At 40.1% G+C, this 18887-nt stretch overlaps 1 protein-coding gene across 1 annotated transcript in view; it reads right to left on the bottom strand.

The window, feature by feature from the left end:
• Window positions 1-18887, bottom strand: part of iars1 (isoleucyl-tRNA synthetase 1) — a 44509-nt gene that overhangs the window by 9078 nt on the left and 16544 nt on the right. The window contains exons 14-27 of the mRNA XM_069535157.1: window positions 17134-17260; window positions 14478-14551; window positions 13125-13319; window positions 12730-12816; window positions 11742-11825; window positions 9845-9989; window positions 9087-9207; window positions 8797-8888; window positions 8296-8373; window positions 7646-7767; window positions 4467-4569; window positions 4071-4154; window positions 1713-1887; window positions 14-126 (exon numbers count right to left, since the gene is read on the bottom strand). Of these exons, the coding sequence (XP_069391258.1) occupies window positions 14-126; window positions 1713-1887; window positions 4071-4154; window positions 4467-4569; window positions 7646-7767; window positions 8296-8373; window positions 8797-8888; window positions 9087-9207; window positions 9845-9989; window positions 11742-11825; window positions 12730-12816; window positions 13125-13319; window positions 14478-14551; window positions 17134-17260 (1600 nt within the window). The remainder of the gene's footprint in view (window positions 1-13; window positions 127-1712; window positions 1888-4070; window positions 4155-4466; window positions 4570-7645; window positions 7768-8295; window positions 8374-8796; window positions 8889-9086; window positions 9208-9844; window positions 9990-11741; window positions 11826-12729; window positions 12817-13124; window positions 13320-14477; window positions 14552-17133; window positions 17261-18887) is intronic.

Here is an 18887-nt window from a genome sequence, read left to right as displayed (position 1 = left end):
AGCAGACATGTACCTGTGCATCAGAGTGGGCTTCATACTGTGCAGCGGAGTCTGAGCTCTGGTTGAAGGTGTACATCAGCCTCAGGTCCTCTTCATGAAGCTCATGGCCGTCCACCACGATGGTACCTTTAGATTATAAACAACAATTATAGGGCAACATTGAAAATTATCATGAACACAAAGATATTTAAGAACATTTATGAATCCCTATGAATATCTGTGGTCTGGCTGGTATTTACTGGCGTTTTAACATCCCTTACATCGCAGTCTCTTCAGCCACTTCCACAGAGATCAGAGCTTTTAACAATACAGGAAACTCAATCTAGTCAGGTTTATATTTCCATTTTGCCAGTGGCAGCAATTACCCACGTCTGTGTTCTGACTAAAAACCATGACCGGTGCTCTGCTCTTCTCCACACCCAGAGGCTGGGTGAAAACAGACACTCCCATCCCCTCTTATCCTAGATTTCCACACTTTGATTTCCTGTGTCCCTCCCTTCTCCTCTGCTCTTTTCCAGCCTCTCTCTGAACCCATTTTCTTGCACCCAATCAATATGATGGGATCAAAAGGCACAGGTATGGAGTAATGACTAATAAAACCAATAGGCATGAACCCACAATCAGTTTCAAGCCAACTCGCAGCCCTTCTAGTCTAAATTGGAACAACTTTTTTGGACTCTGCGGTAAGGAGTTGCTCGCAAAGTTTAAAAAGCAGTGTCAGCGCTTCCATAGACACGGACACTGCTTCAGTCAGTAGCTTCAACTAACTGATCACTATCAACTACCAGATGTTCATCTTGTCCACCGTTTCTGTTCTTACTCAAAATCTTGTTGACTAAAAACAACAAGAATTACCAGAGTTAGTCCACCGTGAACCTCACCTTTGAGTACCAAAATCAGTTCTTCCTTGAATCCAAGTGAACGTTTGTACTAAAGAATGGGACTACAGACAACCCTAAACACATAATGCCTCCAGCCACTGGCTGTCGCCGGCGTGGAGGCATTAAAATAGATGCTGCATTATACGGCACTTAAGCACTTTGAAAATGGGTCTTTTGATCTCAATTTATTAAACTGTAACTCGATGCTGCTGTACACATTTTCATCCGAATTTCCCCTCCATCATTTTCCACCATCCTCTTCCACGTCTAGCTCTGTCCTTCCATCCTTTCATTTTTCCCCTTCCAATTGGCTGGACTTCAAACATACAAGTGATTGGAAATGTTCAGTTCCCACAGCCAAGCTGACCTCCACTGCTTCCCTCCCCAGAGACTCTGGGAGCTCTCCTCGTCTTTCTATAATTGGAGAGACAAGATACCTTGCACTGCTTTGATCCGTACTCCAGCTCTGATTATAGTTTCACAAGGGTTAGGGTTTTATATTCTGAGGATAAACCGGCCGTCTGTGTGCAGCAGGTTTCATTACAAGGATTTATGTTTAGCCTACTGTTCAAAAAACTGATTCATTTTACACAGTAAACAACTGTACAATAGTGTTACAAGTCCTCATACTAACCAACTGCTTTTCACACATTTATTACACGGTAAACAACATCACTCACACATCAACATTCACTCTTTGGTAATTGTGGAAAAATATTTTGTTAAAATATGAACAGATCAAAAATTGTGTAGATAAAAATTCACCCCGACCGTGATTTTAGGATTTGTGATAATGAATTGTTTGCTTGTTTTGCACACACAGAACCATACCTGTCTTCTGGAAGGCTTCTAGCTGTTCGCTGGTGAGCTCCTTGATAGAACCGATGACGGATTTGAAGGCCCCCTTTAGTCTCTTCCCCAGCACCATGTGGTCCGGCTCAGCTCTCAGACTGATGCCGTACTTGTCCTTGTCTGTTGACAGGGTCAACTGTCGCACATTTAGCTCCTGGAGGATGAAAAATGTAGAAAAGGTAAAGTCACTGTCTTGTATTTTCCTGTAGGGAGAATATACATAAGTACAAAGGGACAAAAACAAACTTTAAATGAGACAAGAACTAAAACAAATGATAAAAAATACATGTATGTATATGAATGCAATGTTCTCGAAACTCAAACTGAAAATATAGTTCCCGTCGAAAATTGTAAGAAGAAAAAAAGCCTCTTGCCCAAGGCATGTGCTGTAAAGGTCAAATTTAAAAGTTGATCATAGAATCAAACCCTCAGAGAGTAACTCAGCCATGAAATCAACCAGTCAGTCTTTAAATCTCATATAAGCTATTCATCCTTTTCAGTCACTATCTTTCTGCCTTTCAATAAAAAAATGTTTTATCCTTCAATCTTAATGGAGAGAAATCTGTGATCCAGTCATATCTGGTGAAGCAGCAGAAACGCTTCTTTCAGTCAATCACACTGAAAAGTTGAGGCTTGAGATTGAGACCGAACTCTGGAATAGTTGACCTGCACAGAGAGCAACAGAGCTGCTGTAGTGGTGAGTAGACGAGTAGAAAAAAAGGGCAGCGTGGGGTTGATGGAAGCAGCTCAATTTCAGATGAGCTTGGTTATTTTTAAGTGCTCAGAAGATGATCTTTGGGTTTTCTCTCTTATGTGTTGGACAGCCAAATAAAAATTGTACACTTTTATAGAAAATGCTAAATTTCTGTTTTCGTGTTTTTGCAATTTAAGATTTTTGTCTGCTGAGCACAACGTCAGGAAATGGTTTAAACCTTGAAATATGCCAGTATTGCCAGAATTACTAACAAAAAACATAAGACATAATGGTAAAAATCTGAATCAAGAATTAATCTACTAAAGCTACATCAGGCACATTAACAGAAGCTCAGGGATTTTCTCAGGTCTGCAGGATCCTAACTGTTCTCAATTGTGATCCAATGAACCTTGTTTATTGGGGGGACGATTGAAGCCAGTGAGGTTAAACGGTTCTCCCACCAGGAATGAAACGGAGTGAGAGATAAGAAGGGGCTTGAACTAAGATAAAGGTTTCCCATGTGAACCTTGATCTGTAAATGTTCACTCAATTTTCCTGGTCAGCATCATGGAATTAATTTTCCATTTAATACACACAAGCATCTTGAGAACCTTTCCACACCTACGGGTGTTTTCTGATCAGATCTTTTCTCGGGACATCTCCGCTAAGTGGACAAAACATTTGACCTGATGTTATGGCACACACTTGATCGCAGTGAATTCATTCTTAGTGAGACTTGGAGTTGTGCAATGTTATAAATTCCCAGCATAATTCCACGTGTTTCCTGGAATGACCAGGTCTAATCAGCCAGAGTAATGAAAAATACCTCCGAGGGCTGATTGGCCACTTTATCACCACATCACATATTCAGCACATGTATTCCACACCAAATTTCACCTGTACATCGATAGTAGCACTCTGCTGATTTTTTCATATCTAGATAATCTGGAAACTGAACTCAGTAATTTTTCAAGCTGCATGTGTGAAAGCGAAAAAGAGATGATGAACTCTAATGATATTACAGTAGACAAACAGATGAACGGTAATTAAATGTTTCCAATGACAGACTGAAAAAAAATTACGCTCAAGTGTTTCTGAGCATCATTTTCCAAGTCAACTGCTCCACCTCCTTTTTAAATGAACCAGAAATTTTAATTACAGCATGAGCATGAGATGTTCTCCCTCTGATATTCATCCCTTCAACCAAGTCGACAAACAGAAGCGGCAAAAAGGATCTCTACTAATTTTATATTACTGATCAAAGCACAGTAGACCTACAAAAATAGATGACGGGGAAACATTTTGAAGGGAAGATGAGAAAAACATGCTCCTCTTGACTTGAAAATGGTTAAAAAATTATACTTTACCACGACAACAGACTGAACAAAGTTTACAATTGACCCAACACAAGAAAATGATTTTCTTGGAATCACATTACATTTAGCTGATGGGTTTATCCAAATCGACTTACAATAAGTGCATTCAATCATAAGGGTACAAACCCAGAACAACAAGAATCAAGTAAGTAGAATTTGCATCAAAAAAGGCCAAACTACAAGTGCTACATGTAAGTGCAACAATTGTTTTGTGTTTTTTAGGGGGAATAAAATCAATTCATAAAATACATAAGATAGTTAACTTACTTCCAGGATGTATTTCTGCAGTGACTGGATGTCTTTCAGAGCCTCTGAGTCCTGGTAAATAACCACCACCTCCTTCAGTGGGTACTGAAATACACATCAGATGTTCAACAAAGAGCAAAACAGAGCCGTTACAATCAACTTGACCAACAAACCTACACCAAACTAGACCTGTTGCTCTTATCTTTCAAACAAGAGACACATCACAGCTACATAAATCACACTTTTGGATTTGCAATTACATATTTCTATGATATCATATATCCTTAACTCTACAATCCCTATCAAAATGCATAATATATATACCTAAGTTTGAAAATAATAGAATTGAACCTGTCAAACATGTATTTTTGATTAACATTGCAGTGTCTGAGTGAATTAAGTAAACTGAAGATTTACCTTGACGGGCAGGGTCTTCCTGTCTCTGATCACTCTGCCCAGCTCAATCACAGACTGCATCTGAGAGACGGCGCTCTCAATGCGCTTGTCGATCAAACTCTCGCTGAAAAACAGATGCAAAGGTAGTGTCATCCCATCATGAGTTGTGGATCTGTACATTTGCCTTTCACATATGAACACGTTCACAAGAAAGCGTCTGCAATGTCCAGATGAAGAATGGTGTCTGGGTAGAGCAAGCAGAAGATGACGTACAAATTCCGCTGTAGAAAAGACGTGTTTTTCTTCACAGCACATCAGCCCTTTTCACCAAAGGCTCAGCAATCTTGTTGACTTTTTTTTTTCCCCATTCATATTTCCACTAGACATTTTCTGGATATATTACAAGAGTGCTGGCATAGAAAGTTCCAGAAAATGTTTGGAGCAATGTCTCGGACATCTGCATTCTCACAAACAGCCCCTCTGGGAAATGTCAGGAAAATGTCTGAAAGCAACTTCAGGGAGGAAAAGAGAGATTTAATTGCCATGAGTGAACTTTTTTAATTTGAGCCTTTTGCGATGGTGTTATATGACCTTTCCTCTTCTTAAAATAACAATTTATCTTCTTGGGATAATTATTCTATTTTCTGTGAAATTTTGCCCAATATCAGGCCACAATTCAAGGACAGAGGTGCTTTATACAGCGACTCAGATCTCTCAACTATGGATAATGGTGATTTAGAAATCCCTACTGGGTCTTCGGTTGAGAAAAAATAATAATAGCATGTGACAAGGTTAGCAGCACAAATCCAAATGTAGACACAGTTCACAACCATCAGCGCCGAATCTGTAACATTCACTAACAGGGTAGACTGAGACTTCCACCTCCGAATTCAAATTAGAGCCGCACAGCTACTGATAATCATGCGCAGCGCTGTTAACCCTAAATGTCTGCAGAAGTATAAGCTGTGTGTGTTCACATGCACAATGCTTGTTCATCTATTCCTGCAGTGTGTGTCCCCCGTGTGCATACAAAATTGGAGTAAAATGACAGAGGAGAGGACGCCAGGGACAGCCAATCATTTAATGAGCTGATTGAAGAGCAGCTGCTCCCACTGCCTGATTGGTGGCTGACCTTTGGGAGGAGGGTGAAGTAGTCCCATTTGACAACACAAGGGACGAGCGGCTAATAACACCGCAGCAGTGAGAGCTGCCAAAGTGACAGAGGAGATTATATGAACCATTACACAAACAGTTTTCCTTCTGCTAAATCAAGTGGGTATTTAATTATGTCAGAACTTTTTTTTGTGTTAAAGATGATGCAATTAAGTTTAGGTAATTAAAAAACTCTCCCAGGCATTAACAAAACTGATCTGCCACCGAGGCATACACTTAACTGAAGTAATTGAAGTGAAGGGGATGAAATGATGATGTTTTCTAAGCAGCATCCATTTACAGGCCTGACAATCAAGGCAAGCCCTTGTTCTAATTCTGATTTCTATATTTTGAGGTCTCTGAGGAAACGCTCTTGTACCTCTATAAAAGTGATATCAAAAGTTTTTACTAAAAATACAAACAACATTAGGGTGACTTGTTTGAGGGCACGATACCCCTGAGGTTGAAGGAGGCTGTGCGCAAGGATTTCTGTCACTTCCTCCATTTCAAAGGACCTGGTTGTTGGTCAGAACTGACTAATTTTGGAATCCCTCCCATTATGCAGAAACAATGAGCCATGCATTGCATTTGACACATGAGCAGACAAAGAAAATCTGCTCAGAAAGTGTGCAGTGACAAACTTTTATCTAGAGGATCCAGTAAATCTATTAAAATATAATTATGAAAATCATTGGCTAAAGTACAAATGAAGGGGTAAGTGAAAGACAAAAAAAAAACACAGAGGAAGATGAAGCAGATGAACAGCAGGAGTAAAAAGAGATGATTGAGTAAAGGCTCAAAGACAACAGCTGCTGTGAAGCCTGACACTCATCTAGAAACTGCTGTGGACTCTGCTTCAAAACACTTCTGTAGGGAGGAGTTCGGAGTGTGATACGTTGGGGTAAAGTAAGGCCACAGTCTCTTGCTGAACCTGATCAGGCTCTGGATCAGCAGTGGATATTCTTTGAGAAAAGAGAGCGAACACAGGGAGGGTTTCGCTGTGTGAGCTGCAGGCCGACTACGAGGTAAGCGCAGCAGTTTTTAAACCAAATTTAAACCCTAGTCACGTTCACTTGGTTAAAACCCTGTGGAAGTAAGCGTCTGCTCTGATGAAGTGTACTTAACACATCATACTGGATCCAGGGGTGCTGCTCTATCACAGAATGAAAAAATTTAAATGAAAACTATTATTATTAATAAAAGAAGGTTTCTTTCAGAATGTATTAGTGGAGGTTGTAAGTGCTGAGTTCTCCAACTCTGCTGGGTAAACTGCACTTCTAGCTTATGATTATCAAACTAATGTCAGCATAGAGTTCTGCTTCTTACCAAGGTTTTCAAAAACACTGATTTATTGGCCTGCCTAAATATGAACGTTTACGACCATATATGATTTTTCTTTTAAAATTCAGCAGACGTGGTGTTGCCGACCATTTTCTTTTTTTTCTGTGTTCCAGTGCAGTTTCAGTCACCCCTGCTGTTCCTGATACATTGCATTCGCAACCATATGAGGTCACTGCGACTTTTGGCCTTTGAACACTTAAAATCTAATCAGTTAATCTATGGGTCTAAGTGAACATTTGTGCCAAATTTAAAAGATTTCTCTTGATGCATTCTTAATTTACAGGATTTCACAAGACAAAAAAACAACTTTGTAAAGTCACAGTGACCTGGACCTTTGACCACCAACATTTAATCAGTTTATTCTTGAGTCAAAGTGAATGTTTGTACCAAATTTGAAGAAATCCCTTCAAGGCATTCATGAGATGTTATGTTCACAATGGAATGGACTTTATCTCGAAAATATTGGCTGTTGCAGGTGCAGAGGCATAAATAGAAACACAGTATGGGGAGTGGGAGCTAGGTTGGGGTAAGTATGGACATGACACACTGACCATAAGTCACTTCTCTTAGCATGGACATCAACAACACTTTCCCCGAGTGGTCATGGGTTTTTGGACCTGTCATTAAATGTCCTCTTTACTTTTAACACCTTGAAAGAGCCATGTCCCTTAAACTGAAGCTTTAATGAACTTTTTTTTTTTTTCTACCTGACTTGGGGCATCATGAGATAGTGAATACTGCTGGTGTCCTTGTCGTCGACAGAGGCAGGGTCGATGAGGTGACGCAGATTTTGGTACATCATCTCCGTGATGAAGGGTGTGAATGGAGCCTGGGGTACAGGAGGAAAGAAAGTAGACATGAGAGAAAGTAAGAAAGTAGAAGTAAGCAAGATCCTCTGTAGTTTAGTTAATTAACATTTTCTGACAGAAAGGTCCAAACGTCAGAGGGAACAGTGAAATCAGTTTACACCTTGTTAGTGAAGCCTTTTTTCTCAGATAGTTCAAAGGTTCAAATTGAATTTTGCCAGACTGTGAGTGAGGTTACTTCTAAAGCAATTCTCCTCCATTTCAACCACAGCTTGTATAGCTCACAGCTGGTCTGTATTGATCTGGGTTACGCTAACTGGCTCTTAGCGTGCCTCTGGCCTCACATGCAAACATCTTCAATGTGTTATAAATAAAAACTCCTACTGCTCATGCACTATTCATAGCCATGCCAACACATGCACACACCTCTTCCATACCAGAATCATATCTTTGTCTTGAACACACAAAAGCAGAATCTCACCATAAGACATTTCCCCCATACATTCTCTTTTCTCTCTCTCAGTCAAACACACAGGAACAGTATGACTCACCATCAGCCTGCACATGGAGAACAGAACACTGAAGAGGGTTTCCAGCGCCCACAGGCAGTCCTCAGTGCCACTCTCTCCCTACAAAGTTCACACACACACACAAATATCTACATATTTCATCCTCTTAGAACAGTGAATAGATAAAAGTGCTCTGGCGGAAAGCAGGACGTGTATCCACGATCCAAGTCAGCCAAATGTTGACTCGGAGGGCTACAAACTGACTGATGCAACATGTGCACAGATGAACAGAGGATGAAAAGATTTGCTGGTAGTACTGTTTCCATTTAAATAATAAATACTGTAAATTATGTGCCGAAGAAATCCTAAAAACATACAGGAAATAAACTATTTATTTCTGCATAAAGCTATACTTTGACCCATCAGATACTGCTAACACTACTTGTGATGACCATAACTGTCTAAAATTTGCACTTCCCATGCTTATTACATAAAAACAACACCAACACTAAAAGAAGCACAAAGTAAAAGCTAATTTCTCACCTTCAGGCGGCGTCTGTTGGTTCTGACGTACCAGTTGGTGAGCATGTCCACAAACTTGACCAGGCGAGGCACGACAGTGTAGAGGCGGTAAGCTGGAAAAAGAAATTACTCTCAGTTGATTTATATAACCTTTATTTAACAAGTAGTCACATTGACATCAAGATCCCATTTGTTGGAGAGACATAGCACAGCAACAGGGATGGATTTTAGGATATCAGTTATCTTCTTGGTCACTGTCCACATCAAGTGGGTTAATGGAAGAAAATATTTTGTGTGTGTGTGTGTCTCACCATCCATCTCAGCCTTGAAGAACTGAATAAGCGACTGTGTGAAGGACTGAATCCATTTGTCCATGATGTTATCACTCTGCTTTGCCGTGTTCTTGTTGTACAGAAACTGAATCTCATCCTCCTGACGGGAGAAAGATGAGCACACATAAAAGACATATACATTGAGAAAGCATAAACACTAGTAACCATTTTATTTCCTGATTGACAGAACATAACACATTACATCACTGGTGTAAAACAGCTTAACAGAGCCTGATCCCAGTCGCAAATATGAGCAAGAAAATAGAGAAGCAGTTTGGACCTGAACATATAGAAATACTCACACGTACCATCTACAGGCAAGAAAAGCAATTGCAGCTTATTTGAATGTTTGCGCCCCCTTTGGACAAAGGGTCTGAAAAACCTTAATGTAAACCCTGGTCATAACTGTTTCAAAAGAGAAATTAGTGAAACATGTTTCAAATACTAAATGTCTGGGTTTTTACAGCAATTTAAGTTTTCAACTGTAGCTGTGATACACGTAGTCTGTACCTCAAAGTGCAGCTGAAATTATTTTACTTGTCTGTAGGTGGCAGCACCGATAGGTCTGCATCTGCAGCTCTTCACAGCGGTTTGTATTTCCTAGCAGGTTTACAGATGTAACTGGGAGCACTGACTAAGAGGTTTCACATATGGTATTTTTGTGGAGGAATCGCTAAATAAAATTATAGGAAAGTAAAATTCATCAACATTGTGTTCAATCTGTGGTGTTCACATACCATCTGTAGCCTTTGAACGTTCTGCACCAGAAAACGATAGGCATTATACCATGGGAGGAAGACATCTTTCAACACGTCCCGCACACCCTCCTCTTTGAAACGCAGGTTCTCTGCTCTCACGACAGGAGAGTTGATGAGGTAAAGTCTACAGAGAAAGAGAGAGAGACAGTGAAGGAGTTGGTAAGAATGCAAGTGTGCAGCAGGACTGATTATGAATGAGAGCAAATAAGAGAGTAAATTAATCTTTGATGGATGAATCCTTAAATAGCTGTATGCATGAGTGGCCCCATACGCTCATGTTGAAGGGGGCACAGAAACATTGTTGTCTCTTTGCAAATTTAATTGTTAAGATAAACTCATCTATACACCAACATGCAGTAAATACCTCAATATCAGTTAGTACTGCATGTTATTAGTCTGTGTGCATCATAACAGTTTCCAGTCAGGTAGTGGTATACATGTCTACATGAGAGAGATTTTAATTCATAAATTATCTGGTGATAATGAATTAACTTTATCTCTGTCTCAAGCCACTGTACAAATTCAGTATGTGGGAGGGTAAGGTATACCTTTTTTAAAGTGAGATCGAGTAAATGTCAGTGAATAACTTTTAGATTGTAACCTTCTTGATGTATAGATAAGGCAGCCTAACAGAACCCTGTTAAAAATTTAAACCATTTCTTAACACGGTGTTTGAGTGAACCACATCAATAATTGAAGCTGTATCTAACCTCTCACAAGATGCAGCTGACAGTATACACCGGCAAATGAAACAAGGTGAGCTGCTTTGGATTTAAAAACACTTTGCGTTGATCTATTCAACATTTTTCTGATGCAAAGTGCTTCTTAATCGCTGCTGTTGGGTTTTAGTAATTTCCTCATCCAAAGGATAAAGAGAAATGTTAAAACTTCAGTCACACGCAAAACTCTACTCTCTACGGAAACTAAGAAAACACTGTAGGGAGATCATTATTATCATTTTTTAAAGTAAATATGATTAATGCAAAGCTTTTCAGCTGTCAAAAATATCTTAATTTGATTAGCTTGACCCAATTAAGCAAAATGTCCAGCTTGAACATGTTCTGCAGAAAATTTGGGCCAAAACCTATATTTACCAACTGCAAGCACCCCAGAGAAAATTAATCTCTTCCCTCCATTGCAGCAATATGCTGACACTTTTGGTTGGTTTTGCTTAGGAAATATAAGATAATTCTGAATGCAAGCTGACATGATGCAATGTCATGCAATAGGCCACGAGGGATTTTAATAGCAGCCAATCCAAGATAGATTGGCAATAAAATGCAAAATAGACACAACTGGTAACTGGAAAAATACATCTAAGTGTCTTAAATTGAGCACACATGAAGAAAGACTGAATCTCTTCACCGAGTTTGACTCGAAATACTTTAACAAAACAAACATCTCACTGTCTGTAACTTTTTTGACTTTCCATTTGTGAGTTTTTACTGTGAAAAGCTGATACCATGATGGCTTCAATGTGAGTAAAGTTTCAAACCAGAAAAGAGAAAATGGGAGCATTGAATGAAAACAGACCGTCGCCCTTGTATTTTTATCTCTGCAGCTCACTCTTCTTCAGTGTATATGTGAGCATATGGTGCAACTGCATAGTGCTTTATTCATTAGGCCATATGGCAATGGCACCCTCACTGCTCAGGGCAAAGCAGAGAATGTATGACGAGGAACAGTGAGTATGTACAGTATGCATGAGCGTTTCTACTGTATGTAAGAGTGGGGCAGTTTCTAGTTAAGTGTAGACAGTGATTAAAACCTTTAAAACTCTGCCTGCTATAAACATAAGGTAGGTTAACACACTCAACCCAGCCACAGGCACACAGCTTCAGAAACACACTCGCTCACATTCAGGCACACAGCTGACCTGAGGGCATCGGCTCCATAGTTCTGCACTATCAGTCCCGGATCGGGGTAGTTCTTCTTACGTTTGCTCATCTTCTGTCCATCGCTGCAGGAATGAGACAAGCACAGGCATTAATGTGCAGACACACGCATGCATGCACAAAAGTGCATGTTAGAAACCATGCACTTGGTATTCAAATTAGTCAAAGTCCTTCCAGGTCAGCAGGCCTGTGAGCACAGTGCTGCGTTTAGACCCCAGGGCTGAGGACAAGCAGCCCTATTGTAGAGCAGCTCTCAGGGCTCAATGTTACAGCACACATACCACACTGATCTTGAGAAACAGCAGAAAGATTAAGAGGGGATGAATGGGCAGGTGAATAAAGAGGGAGAAAGAAAATATCAAAATGATGGTTGAAAGAAGGAGGAAAGTATAGGTAAGTACGAAAACTAAAAGGGTAAATGTCTGGAAAAAAATCTTGTCTATCTGTTGTTATTGTTATCAAAGACCAGAACTAACAATGAGCTGGTCCTATACTAATGTACCTCTTGAACCTGAATATAGCCAAAAATTGATGTAGCTAAATTCTCTGTGCCTCAGACCAACACTGGTGGACAATACACTCTTGAAAGTATGTGGGTATGTAGGTGTATTGCTATACATTCCTTCATTACCATTGACACAGCAGTTCATTATGACTCAATGCACATACAAATCCAACTGCTGTAATTCCTCATTATGACACCAGATCTAAAGCTGAAGATTGTGCCAAACAAATGACCCATTTTCTTGGGTTTAAGTGATTAAATTATGTTTTACACTTCATAAAAATCTATAAACTAATGTCTGCAGTAGAAACCAATGAGCTTGAGGCTGTGAGTCTCAAAATTGAAAGGAAAGTTGTATAATATTGTGAAAGACAGAAAATACAAAATTATATCAGCCTTAACCTTTACTGATTATTTCGGAATTGATAAAGGGAAGAATTTGCTAAGGAGTCAATTTGACTGACCTGGCAAGTACCAAGCCATTAACTATGACGTTCTTGAAGGGTGGTTTGCCAAACAGGGCTGTGGAGAGCACCAACAGGGTGTAGAACCTGCAGAAGGGAACAAAAGACAGTATGAAAGGTCAATGTAACACGCTTGACTGAATGTTATAATTCAAACAGTGTTCCAATTAGATTTCTTCATTTCTGATTCAACCATTTGCATTTTACATCTAATATTAATCCATTACATTGAATAGTTTCATGAAAAGAAATGTCAAACTGATGTCTATCCTGCTCATCAATTCCCTCAATGACCTCAGCAGGGAAGTGTGTCTCTACCCCTCATCTGTCACTCTCTTTCCATCTATCCCTTCATTAGTTCTCTCCATCCAACACCCTATTCATCCACAGCTTACCATCCCCTCGTCTGGTCAATGCCTTCGGCGATGAAATCAGCAGGGAAAGTGTCCTCAAACTCCTTCCTGTTTTCAAAGGGGTAGTGGACCTGGGCGTACGGCATGCTGCCGCTCTCAAACCAGCAGTCAAACACCTCTAGGATCCTCCGCAGCGTGCCTTTACCACAACGTGACGGGATGGTAATACTGTCAATGCTGGGCAGAGAAAGAGTGGACAGAAGGAAGGAAGGAAAGAAAGAGAAAGGAAGAGCGATTGTTGAGACAGATGGAGGCAATAACAATTTGACAAGTACAGTTTTATTTCAGGTTTTAGGAGCGCCATAGGGAACTATTTACACATTTGTACACTGTATAGATCCATGGGTCTATAGGCTTTTCTGGCTGCAGTCCAGAGCAATGATTTTATAATCTTTCACTACTGGGAACGAGCTTTAAGAACAGCGGTGCTCATGTTGTGCTGAAGCGCAGTACAATAAGGTCGGTTATTGCTTTGGGTTATACTTTTCAGACATGAGGATATGGATTAATTTACTCTAAATACAGACTTGCTGGGATTTAGCCTGTGGACAAAGTCATTGTTTTCTACAGAGAAGTTACCTAAGCTGAACAAAACTGATGAACCTTGTTTCGGCAGTAGTTACGGTATGTCAGTCTGAGTGAAATACCCATTAAACCCAGATCAAATACCCTATTCTGAGCAAACAAACACACCAAGAGATCCAATAAATACATGTATACAGACAGTTAAGCACATTTACTTTCTTCTCCCCTCCAGCAACAACCTGCTTCACAATAATAGAGTTGTACGTATTCAGGCCTATAAAATACTCCATTAATGTCCTGTACTGCTCTTAAGAGACAGTACAGGAGAGTTATAAACCGGACATTTACAAAGAGAAGGACATCGCTGGGTACATCTGATGGAGTTTAATATGGGATTTTTTGAAGGTAGTCAAATTTAAGATTTGTGTAAAACATTCACTTTCCTAAAATGCAATACAGGCAGAGCCATTATCTTCAGTAGCTGGCCACGTCACATATTATAATCTGGGCTGATTACAGTCTATCCATTTAGCTGTTAGTGAAAATGAGAGGCAATTAGCTGATGACAAGCAAGAGAAGAAAGTGATCTGTGTTCCACAACACTTCAGGTCACATTAGAGGGACACAGGGTGGATCTAAGATGCAGCAGACAGACGCAGAAAAGCACAATCCTCATATCACATAACCTCCCCTGTCCACACACAGAGCATGTGAAATTGATAGCACCGCTCTGTCAGGGCAGACAGAAATATGACTGAGTACATGTTCAGGTGTTTGGCTGATAATCTCGGCGGCTGATAAGTGACTCACCTCTCCCGATGCAGATCAGTTACTTTGACTCCGGACAGTTCCTCCAGTTCGGCCATGGACCCCACACACACCACCTGATGAATAACACACACATCACAACAATAACACCCATTAGTGCTAAAACAATAAGATGATTAATGAATAAGCCCGTTGACAGGAATTTATGTATTGAGCAGAAATATCTAACATTCTCTGGTTGCACCGTTTATAATGTGAGATTTCATTTTTTTTGTCTCTAAGCTTCTTTACTGTAAATGGAATATTTGTTTTCTTCTCGGACACAGAACAAAAGACTAGTTGAGTTCAGTTAACTGTAAAATGAGCAAGTAAGACATGTTGATTTGTGTAATGCAGTGCTTGGAAGTTTTAAAACGCACTGGACAAATTAAATTGTACCTTTTTACCAGCCTGTGTAATAAGGAATTGAATCACTCCTTTTTCCACAATTCCTTCTATTTAAATTCAAAGTTTGACATTTTGGAGAAGAAGCTTTCTTTTGCTTCTTGCCCAGTTAGATGACATGACACTGCTCTGCCTGTTGTTTTTATATTTTAGTTTAGTAAAAGTAACGTGTTTGGTTCAAAGTGGTTAGTCGTTGTTTCATTTTGATTTGTGAGCTTTAGAGGAGCTGGTAGGCACAGTCTTTAAACAAAGGAGCATTTTACCAATAATGTCAAACTAATTCTTTAAACCCACAGGAGTTGAAACTAGTTGTATTTCTTAGGATTTGGGTTATTTATTTAAAGCCTGCAAAGGAATATTAGTGCTAAACCTCATAATCCTAATTAATTTGTCTACATGTTTTATTAGATTATTACAAAAGGAAACACTGTGTGAAGTAGACCTACTTCAACAAACTTCCTGAGTAACTTTACCTGAGAAATTGTGGTTAAGTGTGTTATGTGGTCTCCTCAGAGAATTAACCTGTAGGCTGTGCTCTAGTTTTAACATAGCAGCAGGTATCATGGCCCAGATTCAGCCTGACACAACACCACCAGACATAAAAGAAGACAAGGGTAAAAGAAACTCGAGAAGACAGGGACAGAGAGATAGAGAGAAAGAACAAAAAGAAAAGATACTGAGAGACAGCAATCATACTGACACATGGAGACAAACGCACAAAGACACACACGCACTTGAGGTTTGAGCTTTAGGTGTGTGATTTGCCGCTGAGTGGTGTGTGAGGGAATCAGTCAGGGAGCGTTCTGGAGTGTTCTGGAAATGGTCACAATGCTATTTCCAGCAAACAGGTCGCTAGCTGTCCCTCTTTCAGCCAAGGGACCAACGTTTCCGAAACACTCAGACAACCTAATTCTGACTTTTCTATACAGTTCAGTCTGCTTCACATTGTCAGCTCATGGGATCTGGCAACAAACAAGCTGCTGTCAGACAACTTCAGATAATCTCCTGAAATTATCCAGAGGGGCTGTTTATGACAATGTAAATGTCAGAGTCAGATGTTTTAAACATTCTCCATCTGAGTTTTTCCTGGAAAGCCAGAGTGAGTCCATGTGAGAATACAGCAGATCTACCACGAGCGAGTGGGCGTGTTAATGACTTTACCAAACCAAGCAAAACTGAAAAAAACAATAAGAATACAAATATCTCAGGATGAAAAACAGGAGCCATATATATAGTCGACACAAACAAAGAGGTTGTGTCCGCAGGAGAATTTATATGTTATATCCAGCCTCAAGCATGCTCTACCAAGATGCCACCCCTCCTCTGAATGTTCCGGACATGTTCCTGTTATTGTGAACATGTCTGACTAAGAGAGTCTTCTGCAGTGTTCTTTATATGTGAAAGGCAAACTCCAGAAAATGCCCGGGCTGAAAACAGGACAAACATTTATATTTTAGCACTCTTCTACACTGCCTCTTTAATCAATTGTCCTCTCGCTGCATTCATCTTTCATTTTACCCTCTTCTCTTCCTTCTTTCCCCCTGAATAATTTCTTCACTGGTTAATTTATTCTGACCCCTCCTCCTCCACCACCCTATTTTCTGTCTCTTCTCTCACCACCGTTTGCTGTTTGTCTCGAAGACCTTTGAAGTCGCCTTAACTGGCATGAAGACAAACCAAACACATTTTGGTTCATGTTTATTTGCTGTTTACAATAATGAATCATTCATGCGTTGAGTTTATGGAAGCACTCGGTAACAGAGCCTGAGGGGAGCTGACTCTGACTGCGGTACAGAGGCACGCTACACTCTCTGGTTTGACACCATGGTCACCTCGCTCAACCACGCCAGAGTCTCTCCTACACATGCCTCCACAAACACGAGAAGGCCCGATATGCAAAAAGATGCAAGTGTCAAAAAGAGGTCAGGGAGAAAAATACATTTCACCCTGTCAGTTTATGAGGAGCTGCATTTCTGCTCCCTCACAGCAGACAAATCTTCCTTTGGAGACACATTTTCCCCTTAACTCATTTCTATGGTAAATAAAAGTCAGTGACTGAGAGTTCAACTTTTCAATTATGCCATCTCATGCTTAGCTCAGATTAATTTGTGAGTGCTGCCAACGCTGTGATTAGCTCCCTTAGAAAAGAATAACTGTCTTGGTATTTGGTCATGACACAGACAAATTGTGTGAGTTCTGAAAAGTACAAAGACACATTAGAAGCATTTAAGTGCCTGTTATGTGTTTTTCTGACCTCCTCAAAGTCATCGCTGACCCAGAGCGGGATAGGTGTGCCCCAGTAACGGTTTCTTGAGATGGCCCAGTCACGTGCGTCTCTCAGCCAGTTCCCAAAACGCTTCTCACGGACAAAGTCTGGAACCCTAAGGAGACAAGAGACACCGTCATATAAAGCTGTTTTGTATTACTTTAAACTATAAAACATGATCACAACAACAGGAATAATGAGAAGAAGGATTCCTTCCTAAATGACACAATAGGTATATTAATGTCACAATATTCATATTTATATCGCAACACTCAATGTGATGAACTGTATAACAAGAGAAAATATAATAGACTTTTGTAACTCTAATTCATTTATTCCCTTGTCAAGACCTGGAGATATCATGATTAATTTAATATGCAATGTATTTTCCACACCAACAGCAAGCATGATTATAATGTCCAAGATTATTCCTTTATTGGATTCTTTTCCTCCTCTTCATTTTTAGCCCTAAAAATAAACTGCACTAGTCTCTTTATGCAGCTTAACCGCAAAGGTTAACACTCCCTCCAAGGCACAATCCTTCTCTGTACCCCTTTTCTTGCTCTTGCCGTCTATTTTTCCACAACCGATTTCTTGCTTTAATCCACTATCTCACTATCTCTTCCTCTTTTTTCCCCTCTCCCCCTCTCTTACCGTGCCAGGCCATGTGCTCAGAAGAATGGAGGAGGAGGGGGGAATTAATCGTTGTCAGGATCCACGCGCTAAGCAACAAGTTCATCAATTCCCATTTATAGGAGGCATTTCTATTTAGGACCCTAATATATCAATTTAATGATTTTTTTTTTCTTCTTTTGCTGCTGCTGCTCTCCGTCAGTACCGCCTAACCACTCCTCCACCCCTCACCCTCCCTTTCTCTCTCTCCCTCGTTTAGGCTAAATGTAAAATTTAAAGTCTTGTGCTGAAGACGCACAGAAGAGTCGTTTACCACAGAGAGGCTTCTCTTATACAGTATGTCAGAGGGACAGAAGTTGCTGTCAGGAAGGAGAAGGATTGAAAGGGTGCATGATGGGAAATAAGTAAGGAACATTTACAATGTTTAAGGTCAAGGTGCAAACAATTAGCCAACTGACCTTTCTCTAAAATGAATAGTGATTGTCCAATCACAGCTGAGCAACAGCAACAAGTCATGGCGGGAGTGTCGAGCTTTGACTGTGGTGAAGTGAGTGCTAAGCTTTAGTAGATGCCGAGATAAAAGAAGCTCCTTTGTTTCTTTCTGCCCGACATGAGGGACCCTGTTTCCAACTTTACTAAAGAATTGGAATTGTAACTCTGTCGCTGTTTTCATTATAAAGTGCATATGCAAAGTATAGAAAGTTTTAAAGGTGTAGAAATAGTAACTCGGTGAAGTGGTCTAAGTGAACAGTCAACTGGGTTTAAAAAGCAATGAAAAGAAGCAACAGTGCAACCTGAGTCATTTTCAGACCAGTTAATTAACTCTGCATTTTCTTCTCTCTAATGGCCGAGAAACTACGTGCTGAACACAACTGTGGCTACCTTCCTGCATCTTACACCTCAAAAGAGACCAGCTCCCCTTTCATTAATCCGTTCATTAATTTATTCAGACAGAGCTACAGACATCTGGAGAAATCAGTCAGTGGATACGAGTGTAGCCACTGCACCAACTGAGTATAAAGAGATAAAATGAACAAATCACTGAGAATATGATAACTAGCACTTTGCTTACTGAAGGGGCTCTTATACGTCTCTCATCAGTTAAAATG

The sequence above is a fragment of the Paralichthys olivaceus genome, chromosome 2 (genome assembly GCF_024713975.1).
Source record: "Paralichthys olivaceus isolate ysfri-2021 chromosome 2, ASM2471397v2, whole genome shotgun sequence".
NCBI classification, from domain to species: domain Eukaryota; kingdom Metazoa; phylum Chordata; class Actinopteri; order Pleuronectiformes; family Paralichthyidae; genus Paralichthys; species Paralichthys olivaceus.
The sequence above is the reverse complement of the archived record's forward strand: the minus strand, read 5'-3'. Positions and strand labels throughout refer to the sequence as shown.